Source organism: Brachycentrus maculatus, unplaced genomic scaffold (genome assembly GCF_059751285.1).
Source record: "Brachycentrus maculatus isolate JH-2025_06_01 unplaced genomic scaffold, ASM5975128v1 h1tg000442l, whole genome shotgun sequence".
In the NCBI taxonomy this organism is placed as follows: Eukaryota; Metazoa; Arthropoda; class Insecta; order Trichoptera; family Brachycentridae; genus Brachycentrus; species Brachycentrus maculatus.
In genome coordinates, this window is record NW_028281190.1 from 384380 (window position 1) to 402341 (window position 17962).

Below are 17962 nucleotides of genomic sequence, written 5' to 3' on the forward strand. Positions count from 1 at the left end.
TCCGAATGACAAAATCCTACGCTTGTACGTGGCCTTACCCTATGATGGAATCTGTTTTTTGTCTGTTTGTCTATGGACATTAAAAAGAAAATTAAAAAGATAAAGTTTTTGAACTGGCGGGTTGGTGTTGTCTTGCGTTTTCCGAGAGAAATATTGAAATTTAGTTTGTTTTTTGCATGATTCAATCGTCATATCAACGAATGCAACAAATAGCATATCAATAAATGTCAAATCTCGTTTCCCTGTGCATCATACGCATTGAAATGGACGACGAGTCGACCGAAGGTTCTCGGAAAGGTATGACTTTGAAGTTTTCTTTGTCACCTGTCAAACAAAAAATATTTTGATACCTTTTACGTTTATAATTTTTCTCTCCATAGTATTTGTCATCAAACTGTATCATTTATGGAGATGAAAACATCGATCCGGACTACAATAGCGATTGCATTAGTTTTTATGATATTTGATTTCTCAAAAACGTCTTAAATATTTTAAATAACGTTGAAAAACGGGATTCCATCAACTTGATCGAAGTGCATCGTATCAAATAAAATATTTTTTTCTTGTTTATTCGTTATGCGAAATCGTCATGAATATATCGATAATACTACTTTATTTAAAAAAAAATCAAAGTTTATATTACTTCTCTCTACCAGCGGATACCGGAGATGCCCGCCCATCGCAGCCCATCACCGTTGAAACATATGCCAGCAAGCTGCAGGGGGCGCCTGCAGTGGGGCTGCTCGGGCGGGAGGGGCCCGTACCCTCCCGCGAGGGATCTGTGCCTTCCCGCGAAGGGTCTTTGCCCTCACGCGAGGGGCCAACGCCTTCCCGTGAGGGGTCGTTGCCCTGCCGCGAGGGGTCCATGCCTTCCCGCGAGGGGTCCGTGCCATGCCGCGAGGGATCCGTATCCTGCAGCGAGGACACTGGGCGCCGCGAGGACGGGCTGGACAGTCAGGAGCTGGACTTCTTCTCGGGAAACCCGCTCGTGGAGGTCACCAAGGGGATATTGCATCTTTACAAGGAGAAGTGAGACTTTGTATTATTTTTTTAATATTTCATCAAAGATAAAGAGAAGAATATGGATTTGGACCTCACATACTAATACAAGAGTTTCTGCTTAGTAAAAACCTTCTTTACATCTCACCAATAGATGTCTCTAGTGAAGTTCTAGTGATTCAAGAACAAGGTTTCCAAATTGGTTCATATATATAGAACTTCCAAGAATTTGAGTAGTGTGGTTGTCAATAATGGGTAGAATTGGTGAATGTTACACGTGTGTAAAGTGATCACTTAAACCAGCCTATGACGGTCGTCAGCCCCGTAAATGCCCAGACTTCCATATTCTTCTTCATCTTTGATATGTCAAAAAATAATATGTATGAGAAAGTTAATGTTTTTATCTGTCGTCCATAGGTGGCGTAATATGTATATACTTTATAATTTGTACACTGTTCTTTAAAAAAAATAATCAGAATACACTTTATGAGAGTTATACAAGTTATAATTCTGTGTATGTTGTTTATTAGTTCAATGGCGCCGGTAAAAAATGTAGTATATTATTCGGACAAACAAAGTTAGTGCTTTAAATATTCAAAATAAAAAATGTAGTAGATTGTCAATTTATAACTAGCCCAGGTCAAATAAAGCATTTAGGTATCTATGGCCTACCTGACCCTACCTGCCCTAACCCTCTGTCCCCGTGCCCGCAGCGAGATAGTGGACGCGGCGGTGGAGGCCCCGTCCCGCACGCTGTGCCTGCTGGCCGTGCCCGCCACCGTGAGCTGTCGCGACCTGCTGGCCTTCACGGCCGCCTGCCAGCGCGACATCCAGCACGCGCGCATCCTCCGGGACGCCTCGCCCGACCGATACATGGCCCTGCTCACGTGAGTACCAATATCCTGCTCATGTTTAGGTAGGGACTGACCGGAGCATTTTGTCGTGACGCTTTGACTATGGATGTAGCACTACATACATTATAATGTGTTACGTTACGATTACGGAAGGAATGCAAAGGTGAGACAAGCATTATCGATAAAATTAAGAAAGGTGTGTTAAGATGGTTTGGACATGTAGAACGAATGAGTGAGGAAAGAACGGTAAAACAAATTTATGAGGTGAATGTAATTGGAAAAAGGAACAGAGGAAGAAAACAGAGGAAGACCGAAAAAAACTTGGCACGATCAAGTATGCCAAATACTTGAAAGTGGTCAAGTTAGGAGTCGAAACAATCGGCAGGTATGTATGAGGAGATGCATGAACGTGGAAGAGGCGAAGAATGTTTGCAAGGACAGAGTGGCGTGGCGTTCTATTCTCTCTGCCTAGCCCTCCGGGGAAGCGGCGTGATGGTCAGTTTTAATTTTACATTACGATTACAGTGCACTCCTAAACCTCCACTCATTGCTCCTCAGAAGCTGCGTTTACATAAGGATGAAAAATTAAATGAAATTATCACTTACTCAAGTCCACATTTATCCTGCAATATTTGCAATGGTACTTTTTTTTTTTAATCACCTAACGTCCAAGTGATTCTAGCTACGGCTTATGCAACACCGCTTATCATGTCTCTACTCAGGCTTCAACTTTATAAGTTTCATAGCCCATGCCTACTCGTGAGTGGATTTACTCTTTATGTTTAAAGTTACTATAATTTCATGTCCGCCTCTGTCAAATAAATGTCCGCCTCCGTAGTGTAATGGTCAGCACGCTCGGCTACCGTGCTGGAGGTCCCGGGTTCGATTCCCAGGGAGGGTCAAATAAATATAAGTGATTTTTTCACTCTAATATTTATTCATTATTACCCTGGACTGGTATCTCAAGCGGAGTGCTGATCACCTTTCCTTCATGTTAATGATCAAGATAGCACTGCGTTTATATGATGCAGTGCCCTATGCACCATTGGGGTGCGGATAAGGGTTTGAATGAATGAAAAAATAATTTCATGTAATTCATGGGTGAAAATTCTAGGCAAAAATAATCGCTTTTTACAATGGTATAGAATGCTTAATACTACTTATATTTTATGTAAAAGAAATGATAACTGATCACGTAACACTTTTAATGTTACATAGTTTATTGAAACGACTATGCAGTAAAATGGCAACTGAAGATACGTCTGGTGGCTGGGGACGAGAGAGTGTACTTTCAGTTGTCAGTCCTTTTAAAGATCCCATGTCGTTCTTCGCGTGTGACGTCACGCTGGTCCGCGATTGCGCGGTGACTTTGCGCTCATCCCCGGTGAACTTGTCTATGGTGGTCGGGTCTGGTTGGCTCACCACAGTGGGTATACTGGCAAAAAACATTAACTCTAAAATCCCTGTTTGAATAATCCCTGTTCTTTAAAGCTTTTACCTAGCCTGTATAAAATATCCGCTATTATACTTTGAAAACCACAAAAACATAACATTTCAAACTACTTAGTGTATTTTTCCAGTTTATAGGACGTTGGAAACTTTATAAAATATGTGTCATTATCACACTATCTGCGGGCGGATTCGCGCTCATAATAGAGAAAAACATCTCTGAAAAGAAGTGATAACATTTAACCATACTGTATACATCGATATGAGATCAAAAAATGCTGCAAGAGTCATGCGTAAAAATAACTTACACGCAATTTACGATGAGTCGAGTGAAAAGGTAAAATTACTCTTCCCAACCAACACCACCAGTCGAGTGAAACGGTCAAATTAGTCAATTTATTATTAGATTAAAACCAATATTTTTAGCTTTTCCACTTTTTTTATTTGACCAGCGACCGGGTTTCGTCGTTACCGACATCATCAGACTGGTGAGAGGCTATACAAATTGTTATGTTATATATAAAAGAAGGCAGGAGTTGATAACCATGATTTGATATAATTTTATTGAGAAATTAATTTAATTTGAGTGAATTTAAGTATTGTATTTATTACAATACTTCAATTCACTCAAATTAAATTAATTTCTCAATAAAATTATGTCAAATCATGGTTATCAACTCCTGCCTTCTTTTATATATAACATAACAATTTGTATAGCCTCTCACCAGTCTGATGATGTCGGTAACGACGAAACCCGGTCGCTGGTCAAATAAAAAAAGTGGAAAAGCTAAAAATATTGGTTTTAATCTAATAAAAATTAAAAAATGCAATTCCATCACGAAGTGTCAGTGGATAATATAAATCTATCAAATTAGTCAAAATTTCATATTTTACAGTTAACATTTTTTGCCAGTATACCCACGATATGATGAAAATAAATAAATGGCGTTTTTTTTGTCAGGTTCCGAAGTCGCGGAGCTGCCTACGAGTTCCGGGAGACGTTCGGAGGCACTCCCTACAGCAGCCTGGAGCCGCACGCCGTGTGCCACGCGGCCTGGGTGCGCCGCGTGGAGTGCTGCAGCGGCCCCGAGCCCCCGCCCGCCTCCGCCACCGAGCTGCCCACCTGCCCGGTCTGTCTAGGTAAGCACCCGCAACTCTGAACTCTGAACTAGATGACCGGATTCAATGGATAAATACCATGTGTGATTATTGGCTAATAAATTAATGTGAAAAACCACAAGACTATCGGTGACATTCTTATTGAAATCTGTAGAGAACTAAGGGAGATATGAAGGTTTAAACTTTAGATATTTGAACAAAATGAAAAATGTGCGTTCGCATATGTCATAAAATTTCCGTCATCGAACGTTTTATGACGTCATATGGTTTATTATCTATGATTTATAGCAGTGCTCCGCAACCGGTGTGCTGTGGCACAATGGTGTGCCGTAAAGGATTCAGGTGTGCCGCGGCCAAATTCAATGTAATTGACATTTTTTATTTTACATTATGTAATTAAATACAAAAATAATTGGTCATTGTGTGTTAACACACAATGACAAATTATTTTTCATAACATCGTCTTTTATTTCAAAATTATAAAATAATTATAAATACATCATTTTTCAACGTATTTTATGTATTAATTGTTAAATCAAACACAGATTTTTTTGAGTCTACTAAGTTGTATTTTATTGTGAAAAAACAAATAAAAATTAACATTATGACAATTGTTTCGCTTAGTTATGGCATTTTCAATCAAATGCGAGGCGAAACAATGGTCATAATATTAATTTTTATGTGTTTTTTAACAATAAAATACAACTTAGTTGACTCGAAAAATCTGTGATTGATTTAACAATTAATACATAAATTAAAATGGAGTTCTACAAATTAAACGCCAAATCAATAAATAATTTTTCGATGGTGTATATATTTAAACTTTAGGTGTGCCGCGGAATTCTAGGTAGAATTTTGGTGTGTCGCAGGTGAGAAAAGGTTGCGGAGCACTGATTTATAGAGCTGTAATAGTAGTAGCGAGGATTGTTTGTTTACCAATACACTACCATTTGTTTTATACAAATATGAGGGGAGTGGGGGGGGGGGGGGTGGAAGGGTGGACCATAGACATCAACAAATAGAGCAGACAATAATTTAGCAATGACACCAACATTAAAATAACTCCATCATTTCTGTGACGTCATTTTACACTATTTTATGCTTAAAATATTTGGGTAATTTATTTTTGAAAAATTTATATTTACAGATCAGCATATTTAATTTTAGTCTCTTTTTTATAGATAACCAGTTTAGTTCTTCTCTCATTTTTTTAAAAAGTAAATTTAAGTAAACTTTATAACTGCAAACTCATAGAAATACTGTTATTTCATTAATTGATTCGGCGGTCACTTTGTGGTAAAATCTATCCATTTTTAATTTAAGTTTTACTTTTACATAAATACCACTATTTATTGAAATCTATCGTGACCCGTGTCTCGATTTTACGTTTTTTCTAACACCATAAACTAAATGTTTTCTAACACCGTAAATGAAATGTCACAATACATTTTAAGAAATAGTGCTTCTTCATCTTGTTGTAGGCCTTGTGGCCTGTTTTTAACTTCGATTCCTAGCTATTGACCCATCCCTTTGGTGGTCTGCCTGTGAGTCGTCTACCATGGGGTTGGCCGTACAGTGCGATGTGGGGGAGTCTGGATGGTTCCATTCTCCTCACATGCGCATACCATTGTCTCCTTCGTTGCCTTCCCCACCTGACGACATCTCCGATCTCGCATATTTCCCTGATCCTGGCGTTTCTTATTCTATCTCGAAGACTCTTGCCTGATATGCTTCTTAGAGTCTTCACTCTAAGAATTCTAAGGTATTGACTAAGTTAATTGAATTAAAAATAATGTGACTATAGAACCATGAAATTATCGGCAAGAGAAGTGACATGGTGTTGTGTTTGCAGAGCGCATGGACGAGAGCGTGGAGGGGCTGCTGACGGTGCAGTGCTGGCACGCCTTCCACGCGGGCTGCCTGGGCGCGTGGCGCGATGGCTCCTGCCCCGTGTGCCGCTGCGCGCAGAGCCCCGACCCGCCCGCCGCCAGCGAGTGCGCCCAGTGCGCCGCCCAAGGTAATGTGCTCTCCCCCCCTGTCCCCTGGCCTGGTTGGATTAACACAATTATTCCCAAAGTGTGAGTGTGTATGCGCGGTGTCATCATAAGGGCGCCGCAATTGAAACAGATACACAACCAGCTCCCTTGCGGTAGTATTTTACGAAAATGGCGCTATATAAATTATCCAAATTTATTATAACTTTTGACCAACAGTTCTTCTTCTCCGTCTTAATCCTCATTGCTGAGGGCTGTGACCCTTGCAGAAGCAATGACTCTTCTCCAGTTATCCCTTGACTGCGCTGCACGTAGCGCTCCAACCACTGAGGTGCCTGCTGCTGCCTTAATTTGATCGGTCGATCGTGTGGGGGATCTTCCTCTCCCTCTCAACAACAGTTAGAAGCAGTTAAAATTAGATATTTTCTATTATTCCAAGGAAAATAGTATTTGTTTTAAATTTTTCAATGTTAAATGGATAATCAAATAATTTGGACGCAGCAAATCTTGGTCACAACTGTCGTCAAGAAAAGGCGATTCAGTTGGCTTGGCCATGTACTCCGCATGCCTCCTGAGAGCCTTAATCAAGCTTGCCTCTTTAAGAAGGCATCAGGTTTGCGCCGCCCAGGACGTCCACTGCTGACAATTTGTCGGCAGTTCTCGTCAGAACTTCGGGACGCGGATCTGACTTAGGAGGATGCAAGGGAGCTGGCAGCCGACAGAAAAGGCTGGAGACAGTTTGTGGACTTCATATGCTCCACCTAGGGAGCGGATATGGTTTAATTAATTAATTAGATGGATAATCACTTTTAAAGAGGTAAGTTTTCATGATGTATTAAGGTGGGGACTGACAGGAGCATTTTGTCGTAATATAACGTTGCTCGCGGTGAGCATCTGACTTCGGATGGAGCACTCGGAACGCTGTACTGACTATACGAATGCTGGCATTGAAACGTGTTGCGTTATGACCAAATGACTGATCACTCCCCACCTTTAAGGAAGCAGCTGAAAATCTGATGTATTAGCCGCAAACCAAAAAAGATTGAGAACCTCTGGATACATGTTGTCTAAAAGGAACAGAAGGATCATGTTCAGGAAACTTATAATGAATGGATGATCTAATGAATAGATCAGTCTTGAAAGCGATAATGTTCAGTATAACTAACTAACCATCACGCCGCTTCCGAGAGAGAATAGAACGCCACACCACTCTGTCTTTGCAAACATTTTTCGTCTCTTCCACGTTTATGTATCTCCCCATACACACCCGCCGATTGTTACGACTCCTAACCTGACCACTTTCAAGTATTCGGCATACCTGACCGTGCCATGTTTTTCTCGGTCTTCCTCTGCTCCTTTTTCCACTTACATTCGCCTCATAAATTTATTTTACCGTTCTTTCCTCACTCATTCGTTCTACATGTCCAAACCATCTCAACACACCTTTCTTAATTTTATCGATAATGCTTATCTCAGCTTTGCATTCCTTCCTTATTTCACTATTCGCACATCTATCATACATCGTTTTGTCGCACATTCTTCTGAGAGATCGAATTTCGACTGCATTCAGTCTACTTTCATCCTTCTTTTGCCAACTCCATGTTTCACTTCCATACATTAGAGTTGGAACCAGGACTCCGTTGTGCACTGCCAGTTTAGCTTCCGCTGATAGGTTTTTATTTGCTATAACTAATGTTCAGTATAGCATTTGTATTTGAAGTGGTCTTTTAAATTGAACTATGACATGATGTTGACTTGTCTCATTCACAAGCGCTTATTTGATTATGTATACTATTTTTACCATTTACCAGTGTCTTGCACCCACCACAAGTACTGACCCTTGCTGTTATCGTAAGAAAAGAGTCAAATACAAACCTGACCATTTTCTCATAGATCCATGTTAAGAATCTTCTTCTTCTCTTTCAGCCGTCTCTCCACTGCTGGATGTAGACCTCTAATATTTTTCCGCCTCTGTCCTCTGTCCGCCTCTGTAGTGTAATGGTCAGCACGCTCGACTACCATTCTGGAGGTCCCGGGTTCGATTCCCAGGAGGAGTCAAATAAATATAAGTGATTTTTTCACTCTAATATTTATTCAATATTACCCTGGACTGGTACCTGAAGCAGAGGGCTGATCACCTTTCCTTCATGAGTTAACGATCAAGATAACACTGCGTTTATATGCAGTGCCCTATGCACCACTGAGGTGCAGAAAAGGGTTTGAAGAAGAATATTTTTCAGTCTTCTCTTGTTTGGGCTTTTTCTATCCACCTACTACCAGCGACAGGGGCAATGTCATCGGCCCATCTTTTCTGGGGCCGGCCTATTCCTCTCTTCTTCTCTCATGGTCTTCCGCAGAACTCTGGATCCATTTTAAGAATATCACTGATTAATTCAGTAATCTGTACGTCGATGAAGATTAAATGAGAGTTGAATTATTGCAGATGGGGAAGCTGTTGAGGGTGGAGCGCTGTGGATATGTTTGATTTGCGGCCACGTGGGCTGCGGAAGGTAACACACCGTCCTATTTTTTTTTAGTGTAATTTATCACCGCCTTTATTGTCCGCCTCCGTAGTGTAATGGTCAGCACGCTCGGCTACCGTTCCGGAAGTCCCGGGTTCGATTCCCAAGGGGGGTAAAATAAATATAAGTGATTATTTCACTGTAATATTTATTCAATATTACCCTGGACTGGTACCTGAAGCGGAGGGCTGATCACCTTTCCTTCATGTGTAAACGATCAAGATAACACTGCGTTAATATGACACAGTGCCCTATGCACCATTGGGGTGCTGATAAGGGTTTTATTATTATATTATATAATTTATCACATTTCAAGCAGCTATTTATTACACCAGCAGACCGCTGGCGACTGGCAAAAATAAAGGTCCTACGTACATTTCTTTAATTTTTTTAAATCGCTATATCTTCGAAAATAATAAAAATATTTAAATAAAAAATTCCGAAATACTAAAATGCAATTGTTAATATTTATAACGGTCTGCCTATTCCAGGAGAATATGTTTTCTAAATAGCTTATTTTGTTATTCTTCAAACGCATTGCCTATCAAGTGTCAGGTATTCAATAATATAGGTCCTTTTGTTGAAATACCACACTTAAATTAAATATGTACACGAAAGGTACAAAGATAAATTTAAAAAAGAAGACTTACTTTGCGATTTGTTAATTTTGTACATATAATTAAAACCTTAACAAAGAGATTGGTACATAATATTCATATAAAAACATTGGATAATTCCTTCTTTTCTGCCTTTGAAACGAGGCCAGTGCAGAAGGTAAAAATACCCTTCCTATCCTTAAGCATCAATCGTCCCAATGGGTAGAAATACCTTTCCCGCCCGAAGTGTGTTAATATGAGGCGTGCGATAATTACAATGGGTGTTGGTTGTTTTGCGCAGGTACCAGGCGGGGCACGCAGCGCAGCACTTCCGAGCTTCTAATCATACATACGCTATGCAGTTGGGAACCAATCGAGTATGGGATTATGCAGGTAATTATTTATGTACAAAAAACTCTAATCCGTCACCGTTGGGACTGAGGGTGTGGTCAACATTAGAGGTGTTCCAAGTATGTCAGTCACAGGTACAAATACTATGACCCATCAAGCGATTATTATATCATGATACTTAGAGCTGTAATACGTACAATATACTAGCCACTAGCCACTAGTCAAATCTCACAAATCTGTTTCAAACCAATATAACCAGCATTGTCACTCATAAAACATAAAACTAATTTTAGCTTATCAATGACTTGCCGGTCAGTTGTTTTGCAATATATATTATAAAGCTATCTCTTTCTTAGTCTATTGGATTATTAGATACGAATGATGAAAAGAGACAAATATACATGTCGATGTCAGTCAAGGTGTGTTAAATATCGCTCGGCTCAGGACCCACCGGCTTCGGAAATACGCGGAGATACAAAGTATTACAGATATTCCGATATTAAATGATTTAGCGTTCCGCATACGGCCGCGGCGCACACGTTGGCAACCCCTGCTCTAAGGAATTTTTTGAATTACCTAATGTCCAAATGGCTCTGAAATTTAGCTACGGCTTATTCAACACCGCTTATCATGGTATATCTTAACACACTACTGCGGGCGGATTTGCGCTATGAGCGCAAATAAATATGAGATAAACATCTCCGAAAAAAAGTGATAATATTTAACGATACTGTATACATCTATATGAGATCAAAAGATGCCGCAAAAGTCATGCGTAAAAATAACTTACACGCAATTTACGATGAGTCGAGTGAAAAGGTAAAATTACCCTTCCCTCCCAACACCACCAGTCGAATGAAACGTTAAAATAACCCTTCCCGCAGATAGTGTGTTAGTAATTTTTATAGCCTATACCTACTCGTGAGTGAATTTTTCCTACCCAATGATGGTCCGCATTATTAACGAGTTGTCTCTCGGTCCAGGTGACAACTTTGTGCATCGGCTGCTGCAGAACAAGGCGGACGGCAAGCTGGTGGCGACGGGCGGGCCCGAGGGCTGCGACGGCGCGCCCGTGGCGCAGGAGAAGCTGGACTCCATCCAGCTGGAGTGCGCCCACCTGCTGGCCACGCAGCTGGACACGCAGCGCCGCCACTACGAGGAGCTGCTGGCCAGGTAACCCGGCCCTCTGGACCAATAGCATACTCTGCATACAGATGGATTCTTCATCTTCTTCACAAGTGAAGGACAATATTTGTGTTTTATTATATTTTGGAGTAGTTAGAAGCCAACAGGGTGGTTACGATCCTCACTAATGGGGGAAACGATCGGAGATGAAGTATGTTTATTAATCTATGGTTTTTATTTTTTATTACAGAGAAAAAGCAGCTGCTCAGGCAGAGACTCAGGAACTAAAAGAGAAACTTAAGACAACGGAAAAAAACGTTAGCCAACTTAACAAGAAGATGTCCAATCTATCCACCAAGTATGTAGCCACGATATTACTCTCCTTGAAATTTCCAATTTTTCAATTCAATTTCAGCCTTCTTCTTGTGTCCAGTTTTGAACAAAGCTCTCCCTCTTGGACTTGCACAGTTCTCTTTTGGACGCGACTCTTTTCTAGTGTAGGCTCGCCTTTTCTTAATGTCACCGGACCATCTTGTCTGGGGTCTACCCGCGCTTCTGCGTCCTGTTCTAGGCCTCCAGTCAAGCACCTTTTTCGTCCATCTATCATCGGACATACATGCCATGTGACTATTGAAATCTCCATACTGTGAATCGACCTGAAACATTTTATTTTGGATTCTCCAAACTTCGTTTTTTTTTTAAGGAATAACCCGCAAAGCCTCTATTTTAGAGGCTTGTCTATAGGTAGCATAGTGAGGATAGGAAAGGTAAATGTGAAAAATGCACCACAAACACCCAGACCAATTGGAAATAAATATATCTTGAATTCATTTTGCAATTGGCGGGAATCGAACCTGCGATGCCAGTTTTACAGTCGAGTGTCTACCCAAATGCGCCTGCCATGAATTTATTGACCTGAAACATGTTATTTCGAATTCTCCAAACTGTGAATTGACTTGAAACATGTTATTTCGAATTCTCCAGACTGTGAATTGACCTGAAACATGTTATTTCGAATTCTGCAGACTGTGAATTGACCTGAAACATATTATTTCGAATTCGCTAGACTGTGAATAGACTTGAAACATGATATTTTGAATTCCCCAGGCTGTCGACGCTGCAGAGCAAGCTGGCGGAGGAGAAGGCGCTCGCGGAGGCGGCGGCGCGGGCCCGCGAGGAGCTGGCGGAGCGCGCGCGCAGCGGCGAGGCGGAGGTGCTGGAACTGCGTGAGCAGGTGCGCGACCTCGCCTTCTTCGTGGAGGCTGCGGGCGCCATCGCCGCGCGCCCCGACTGCCAGGAGCTGCAGGGTGGCGCCGTCGCAGTCAAGCCCCGGGACAGGAAGCACAAGCAGTGAGACATCTCTGGCCCAAAGAATGAACTCACTCACTCACTCTGCCAGATAGGGCAGATGCCTCGAGTATGGGTGAGGCCTCATTAGTGTGATGTGCTGCGTCGACCCTGTAACCTTTACACCTTCTTAATTCCATTCCTATATCGGAGAATCTGCAGCTTTTGAGCTCCAGATTCTGATCACCTTGCAATCACATGATTAATAATCAAATTAACACTGCGTCGACGCAACGCAGCGCATCGCACTAATGGGGCCTCAATATATTGCGGAAAGCTTTCACGACAAATCTGTCATCAAGTGTGGATACATTGGTGTGCCGGGTAGTCCCCGAGACAATCTTATCGCAGTGAAACCCGGATTTAACATTTTCCCGCTTATGCCGTGTAATTATTTCAGCCCCGATATATTTTCATACATTTATAACCCGCATTTTTTCTACCCCAGTTTACTTCTAAAATATCCTTTCGTTTGATTTTTTACTCAATCTGTAACGTTTTTTTTTTTACATTATTCGCAATCATTGTTTACGTGCAGTTTTTACTTACCCTTTCTTAGAAAATGGCAGAATATTTTCCATCTAAACATTTTTTACGCTGTTTAGTGCTTTTTCAGCCTAATATTTACTTAATATGACCCTGGACTGGTAACTGAAGCGGAAGGCTGATCACATTTCCTTAGTGTATTTAACGATCAAGATAACACTGCTTCTGTACGATGCATTGCCCTGTGCACCATTGGGTGCGGGTAAGGGTTAAAAAAAGAAGTTAGTGCTTTGCGAGTTTCATAAAAAAACTGATTTAAGATATTCAATGTAGGAAATTTGTGTCTGGAAGATGAACGTTGATCTGGTAGTCCTGTCAAACTGGATGATAAAGTGTTGACACAAGAAATAGAGGCAAATCCATAATTGACAATTCAAGAGTGTCCCTGTTCAATCGTGCAAGGTAACAAGAAAAAATTGGTAAGGTCTGGAGAGAATGTTTATGGGCACCACACAACCTTAGGACGTTTGTGCACTACATGGAATTTTACCGTCCGGTACGTCAGTTAGCATTTTAAAACGATGATTGGCTTGGATGGGCTTGTGCTTTTGTCCATCTTTCTTCGGATCGGAGCTCTTGATCGCTGCGTGAACACGTTGCGTGTAAATTTGATTGTGCTAAACTGTCGTAGTCGCTTTCATTTTTTAAAACCGGACTGCCCGACGGTACAATTCCGGGAAATGCACAAGCCCCCCTTTACTGAAGAAAACTGGTAATATGTAATGTGCATTGTGAGCAAGTAAATTGCTCAAATCAAAATGTAATCAGAAAGCTGCCAAATATGTATAGGAAACAGAAGGGGAGTTGTCCTCCAACATCACAATGCACAGCCGCATGCTACCAGAAAGACATAAAATAATTCTCAGCTTGATTGGAAAGTAATTTAATAAATTCCATGTTGGTTTTCTGAATTCAAGCATTGAATATATTGTGTTTTTTCCCAGTGAATTTATGAACATCATTTTTTTTATAACCCCAATGTTTTTATTTTATAGGCTTGTCTGCAAGTAGGAAAGTAAGGATTGGGAAGGTAGACTTGAAAAATACATCACAATTACCCAGACCAAATGAAAATAATAATATTTCTTGAATTCATTTTGCAATGAGCGAAATCCATACACTCCAAATTTATCTTTTCTCTTTTCCAAATTTATCTGAATGAAAAAGATTTTCCAAAAAATTTTAATTTGAATGTTTTTTTTAATGCTCTCAAACTTTGAATTTTACCCCTGAGGGTCTATTATCATGTCTTTATATCAATGATGCTTTATCTCTGTTGAGACATTTGATAAATTGTAACAAAATGTTGACAAAGTAGTATTTTTCTATAATAAAATATGATACTTTGTTGGCTGAAAATATAACGTGATTTAATTTGCATGTAAAGGGCAACATTTATGGATGTTTTGTCAAATATTTCTATAAAAGTAATATGCAAAATATGTTTATACGCTTGTAAAATATGTACCTAAATATTTATATATAAATAAAAGTTTCCGGAATTCTTAATTTTGTTGACCATTTTGTTTTTTTTTAATTAAATTGTATTCATATTTTCTAACACTGACAAGATTGGAGATAAAATACAATTTACCCTTTTGATGTCCTCGAGCTGAAAAATTGGCGTTTACAACATTCAAAAAGACCCAGTCGAATAATTTTTATGTTGCCTTCTAAGTCCTACTAAATCACAAGTGGGGGCTTATAAAATAAAAAGAGGTTTGGATTTTTTTCCCAAATATTTAATCCGGGAGAATCGAATTAAATTGTTCGAGAATAGTTTCGAAAACAAACATTTATTTTAATAATCGAGTAGGTATCTATATACCGACCTACTTCAATTTATTCTCCCACTGTCTATGCTACGTATTATTGTCTATGCTAGGTAAAATAGCAGCGATAGTTCAGTGCTCCTTCGTACTATTATATTAGTATTTGAATGTAAACCTAGCGTTCGACGGTTTTTACTGTTCCAGTAAAGGATTAACTGGTGTAACTAAATATTGGTTCGATACTACACATCAAGCTTGGCGAATCATCAAAATTTAACAATAATATCCATCTGTCAAAAATAAAGCAAGGACGTGACAAATAGTACGATAATTGCGGGAAATAATAATACTAGAAATGACAACGCTATTTGACTATAAGATGGAAAGTATTGAGATGAAAGCAGGAGATTCTCTTCACACTGGAGTTAAGGCAATATTCGAGAGCGACCCCGAGTCTGTTATGGGCAGCTTAGATTCGCCGCGCTGTTACGCAGACTTGTCACGTTCGAATGTTGTTTATCCAGAAGTACCTATTATCAAAACCGAAGTAAAAATAGAGTATGGTGTCCGTATTGAAACGGGGATTAGTACTGAACTGCAGTGCACAGAGGGTAGTGTAATACAAATCTATACTGAGATTGATGACAGTCATACGGAAATTGAACAAGCATGTTTGAAATCCTCGGGCACAGTTGAAACTGATTTGGGTAACTCTATGTTCTCTCTATCCTTAAATACCTTTGTTACATTATGTACCTTGCTGACCGTACACGCGACTACATAATTCCTGTCAGTAATTTCTTAAATCAATGTACTCCTTGCAGTGTACATGGATGCGCTCCCTATGCAAGGATGCACTTTTATTTAAAATTTTACAATATGAACTATGTTTTGTTTTCCAGATATGATAAATAGCGGAATAAAACCTACATATTCAAAGAACATTAAAGGATTGGTTTCCAAAGTACCCAGAAAAATAATATCATGTTCTAAGTGTAAATTTACTTGTTCAATGAAACGGGAACTAAAATCTCACCTTTTATCTCATACCAGTGAGAAAATATTCTCTTGCTCGGAGTGTCAGTACAAATCTTCTTATAAAGGGGAATTAAATAGACACGTCCTTATTCATAGTGGCGAGAAACCCTTTTCTTGCTCAGAATGTCAGTATAAATGTTTACACAAAAAGCATTTAAAACAACACATGTTTACCCATACTGGAGAGAAACCATTCTCTTGCTCAGAGTGTCATTATAAGTTTTCAAAAAAAGGAGATTTAAAGAGGCACATGTTAATCCATGCTAGTGAAAAACCATTCACTTGTTCACAGTGTGATTTCAAATGTTTACAGAAATTCCATTTGATACGACACATATTTACCCATACCGGTGAGAAACCATTCGCATGCTCAGAGTGTCAATATAAATGTTCGGTTAAATCAAAACTGAAATTACATATGGTAACTCATACCGGCGAGAAACCATTTCGTTGTTCGGAGTGTCAATATGAAAGTTTTTATAAAATACATTTGAAGAGACACAAGTTAATCCATACTGGTGAAAACCCATTCTCTTGCCCGGAATGTCAATATAAATGTTCGCAAAAAACGGATTTAAAGAGACATATGTTTACCCATACTGGGGAAAAACCATTTTCTTGCTTAGAGTGTGATTATAAGTTTTCACAGAAAAAGCATTTAAAACAGCACATGTTTACGCATACTGGTGAGAAACCATTTTCTTGTTCAGAGTGTCATTCAAAATTTTCCAAAAATGGTGATTTAAAAAGACACATGTTGACCCATACTGATGAAAAGCCTTATTCTTGTTCAGAATGTAAATATGAATGTACACAGAAAGAACATTTAAATCAACACATGTTAACTCACACTGCTGAGAAACCATTTTCTTGCTCAGAATGTTACTATAAATTTTCAAAGAAAGGGGGTTTAGGGAGGCAAATGGTTACACATACTGGTGAGAAACCATTCTCCTGCTCGTATTGCGATTTCAAAAGTTCACGGAAATGGTCTTTGGAACAACATATCATTACATTGCACAATATCACGTAAACGTTTTTTACGAAAAATATGCATTTTTATAATAAAGGGATTATTATGAAGAATACTATCCACCCCCTGAAAACAGCAATAAACTAACAATATTATCAATTCTGCATCGCAGTTTATTTCACGGTATACATACATGTATTTGTAAATATTTGTATACTGACGAATGATTCGATGTCGAGGATTTTAATCGAAGAACTGTCGGTTCGAGCGCTTTTCTTAAAAGACCGAGAGCTGTGTTGCTGAGATTATTTACACTTTTGGCAAAATTCCACAGCTAAAATTAATATCCATTCAATTTAGTTTAATAAAACGCATCAAATTTACTAATATATATTAGAAAAACTCGTTTTACATCAACATATATTATAACAAACTTACTGCAGATGTTAAGATTTCCATATACAAACGTTTTATAACGTCTCTAAAGATAGATACGACCTTGTCTAACTGCAATAAAGTTTTATTTTTATTTGTAATTACAAATTATGAACTTTAAATTCTAAGAATTTGAAGAACGCTAAGAGTGCTAACAACGTCAAGCAATTTATTCGACTTATTTTAATCACACAAGCTGGTACGAGTATGGGTATGCAACCTTGTACCCTAGCCATTAGCTACCGTTTTACTGTTCCTACCAATTATTGCATTTCCTTTCCCATAAAGGAACCCCTTCATCTTGAACTCTTCACTGATACGGTGCCCTGTGCATTATCTGGTATATTGCAATGACTAAAAAATTCATATCGTTATGCGTCTTTAGATGAATATTTTTCAAAATAAATGTTTTATATTTACAAAAAAAACTTTGCGTTTTATTATATTTGAACCATAATTTTCAAATGGTTCAAACCATGAATGAATTGTTAACGAATTGAATTGTTTAACATTACAGTAAAATTAAACATTTTCGTTATGATAACAAAGTTTAAAAATACAAATAGGGAAATTTATTTCAAAGTTATTAATGTTTTTCCGCTCTTCTGAAAAGTAATAGAGTAAGACACTAACTTTCTCTAAACCCGGGTAACATCCGACGTAATTGATTTTTTTTCTTAAAACATTGTTTTCTTATTGAAAAAATACGTTTTTTCAGTCATCGTTTTAAAACACTAACTGACGTGCCGGACGGTAAAATTCCGAGTAGTGGACAAGCGCCCTTAGGATTTGAATTTCGTTTATTTTTGCCGGAGAAAACGGATGTTACAAAATATTTACGG

General features: G+C 39.0%; 2 protein-coding genes across 2 annotated transcripts; both read left to right on the forward strand.

Moving 5' to 3' along the window:
* The first annotated feature begins 93 nt into the window (after positions 1 to 93).
* On the forward strand, positions 94 to 14411 carry LOC148302531 (BRCA1-associated protein). Its single transcript, XM_088271520.1, has 10 exons — positions 94 to 297; positions 657 to 1029; positions 1713 to 1886; positions 4264 to 4442; positions 6274 to 6438; positions 8859 to 8925; positions 9835 to 9926; positions 10868 to 11057; positions 11260 to 11367; positions 12117 to 14411. The coding sequence occupies exons 1-10, from the start codon at positions 225 to 227 to the stop codon at positions 12361 to 12363; spliced, it is 1668 nt and encodes a 555-aa protein (XP_088127646.1). The 5' UTR covers positions 94 to 224; the 3' UTR covers positions 12364 to 14411.
* Positions 14412 to 14795: 384 nt separating this feature from the next.
* LOC148302532 (uncharacterized) lies at positions 14796 to 17548 on the forward strand. The gene is made up of 2 exons (XM_088271502.1): positions 14796 to 15381; positions 15577 to 17548. The coding sequence occupies exons 1-2, from the start codon at positions 15030 to 15032 to the stop codon at positions 16743 to 16745; spliced, it is 1521 nt and encodes a 506-aa protein (XP_088127628.1). The 5' UTR covers positions 14796 to 15029; the 3' UTR covers positions 16746 to 17548.
* Positions 17549 to 17962: the final 414 nt, after the last annotated feature.

Excerpts from the sequence above, each read along its gene's own strand:
- LOC148302531 (XM_088271520.1), top strand. The coding sequence starts at position 225 with ATGTCAAATCTCGTTTCCCTGTGCATCATACGCATTGAAATGGACGAC. Across the intron at positions 11,058-11,259 it reads TACGAGGAGCTGCTGGCCAG|AGAAAAAGCAGCTGCTCAGG; the intron begins GTAACCCGGCCC and ends TTTTTATTACAG. Across the intron at positions 11,368-12,116 it reads ATGTCCAATCTATCCACCAA|GCTGTCGACGCTGCAGAGCA; the intron begins GTATGTAGCCAC and ends TGAATTCCCCAG.
- LOC148302532 (XM_088271502.1), top strand. The coding sequence starts at position 15,030 with ATGACAACGCTATTTGACTATAAGATGGAAAGTATTGAGATGAAAGCA. Across the intron at positions 15,382-15,576 it reads CACAGTTGAAACTGATTTGG|ATATGATAAATAGCGGAATA; the intron begins GTAACTCTATGT and ends TTTGTTTTCCAG.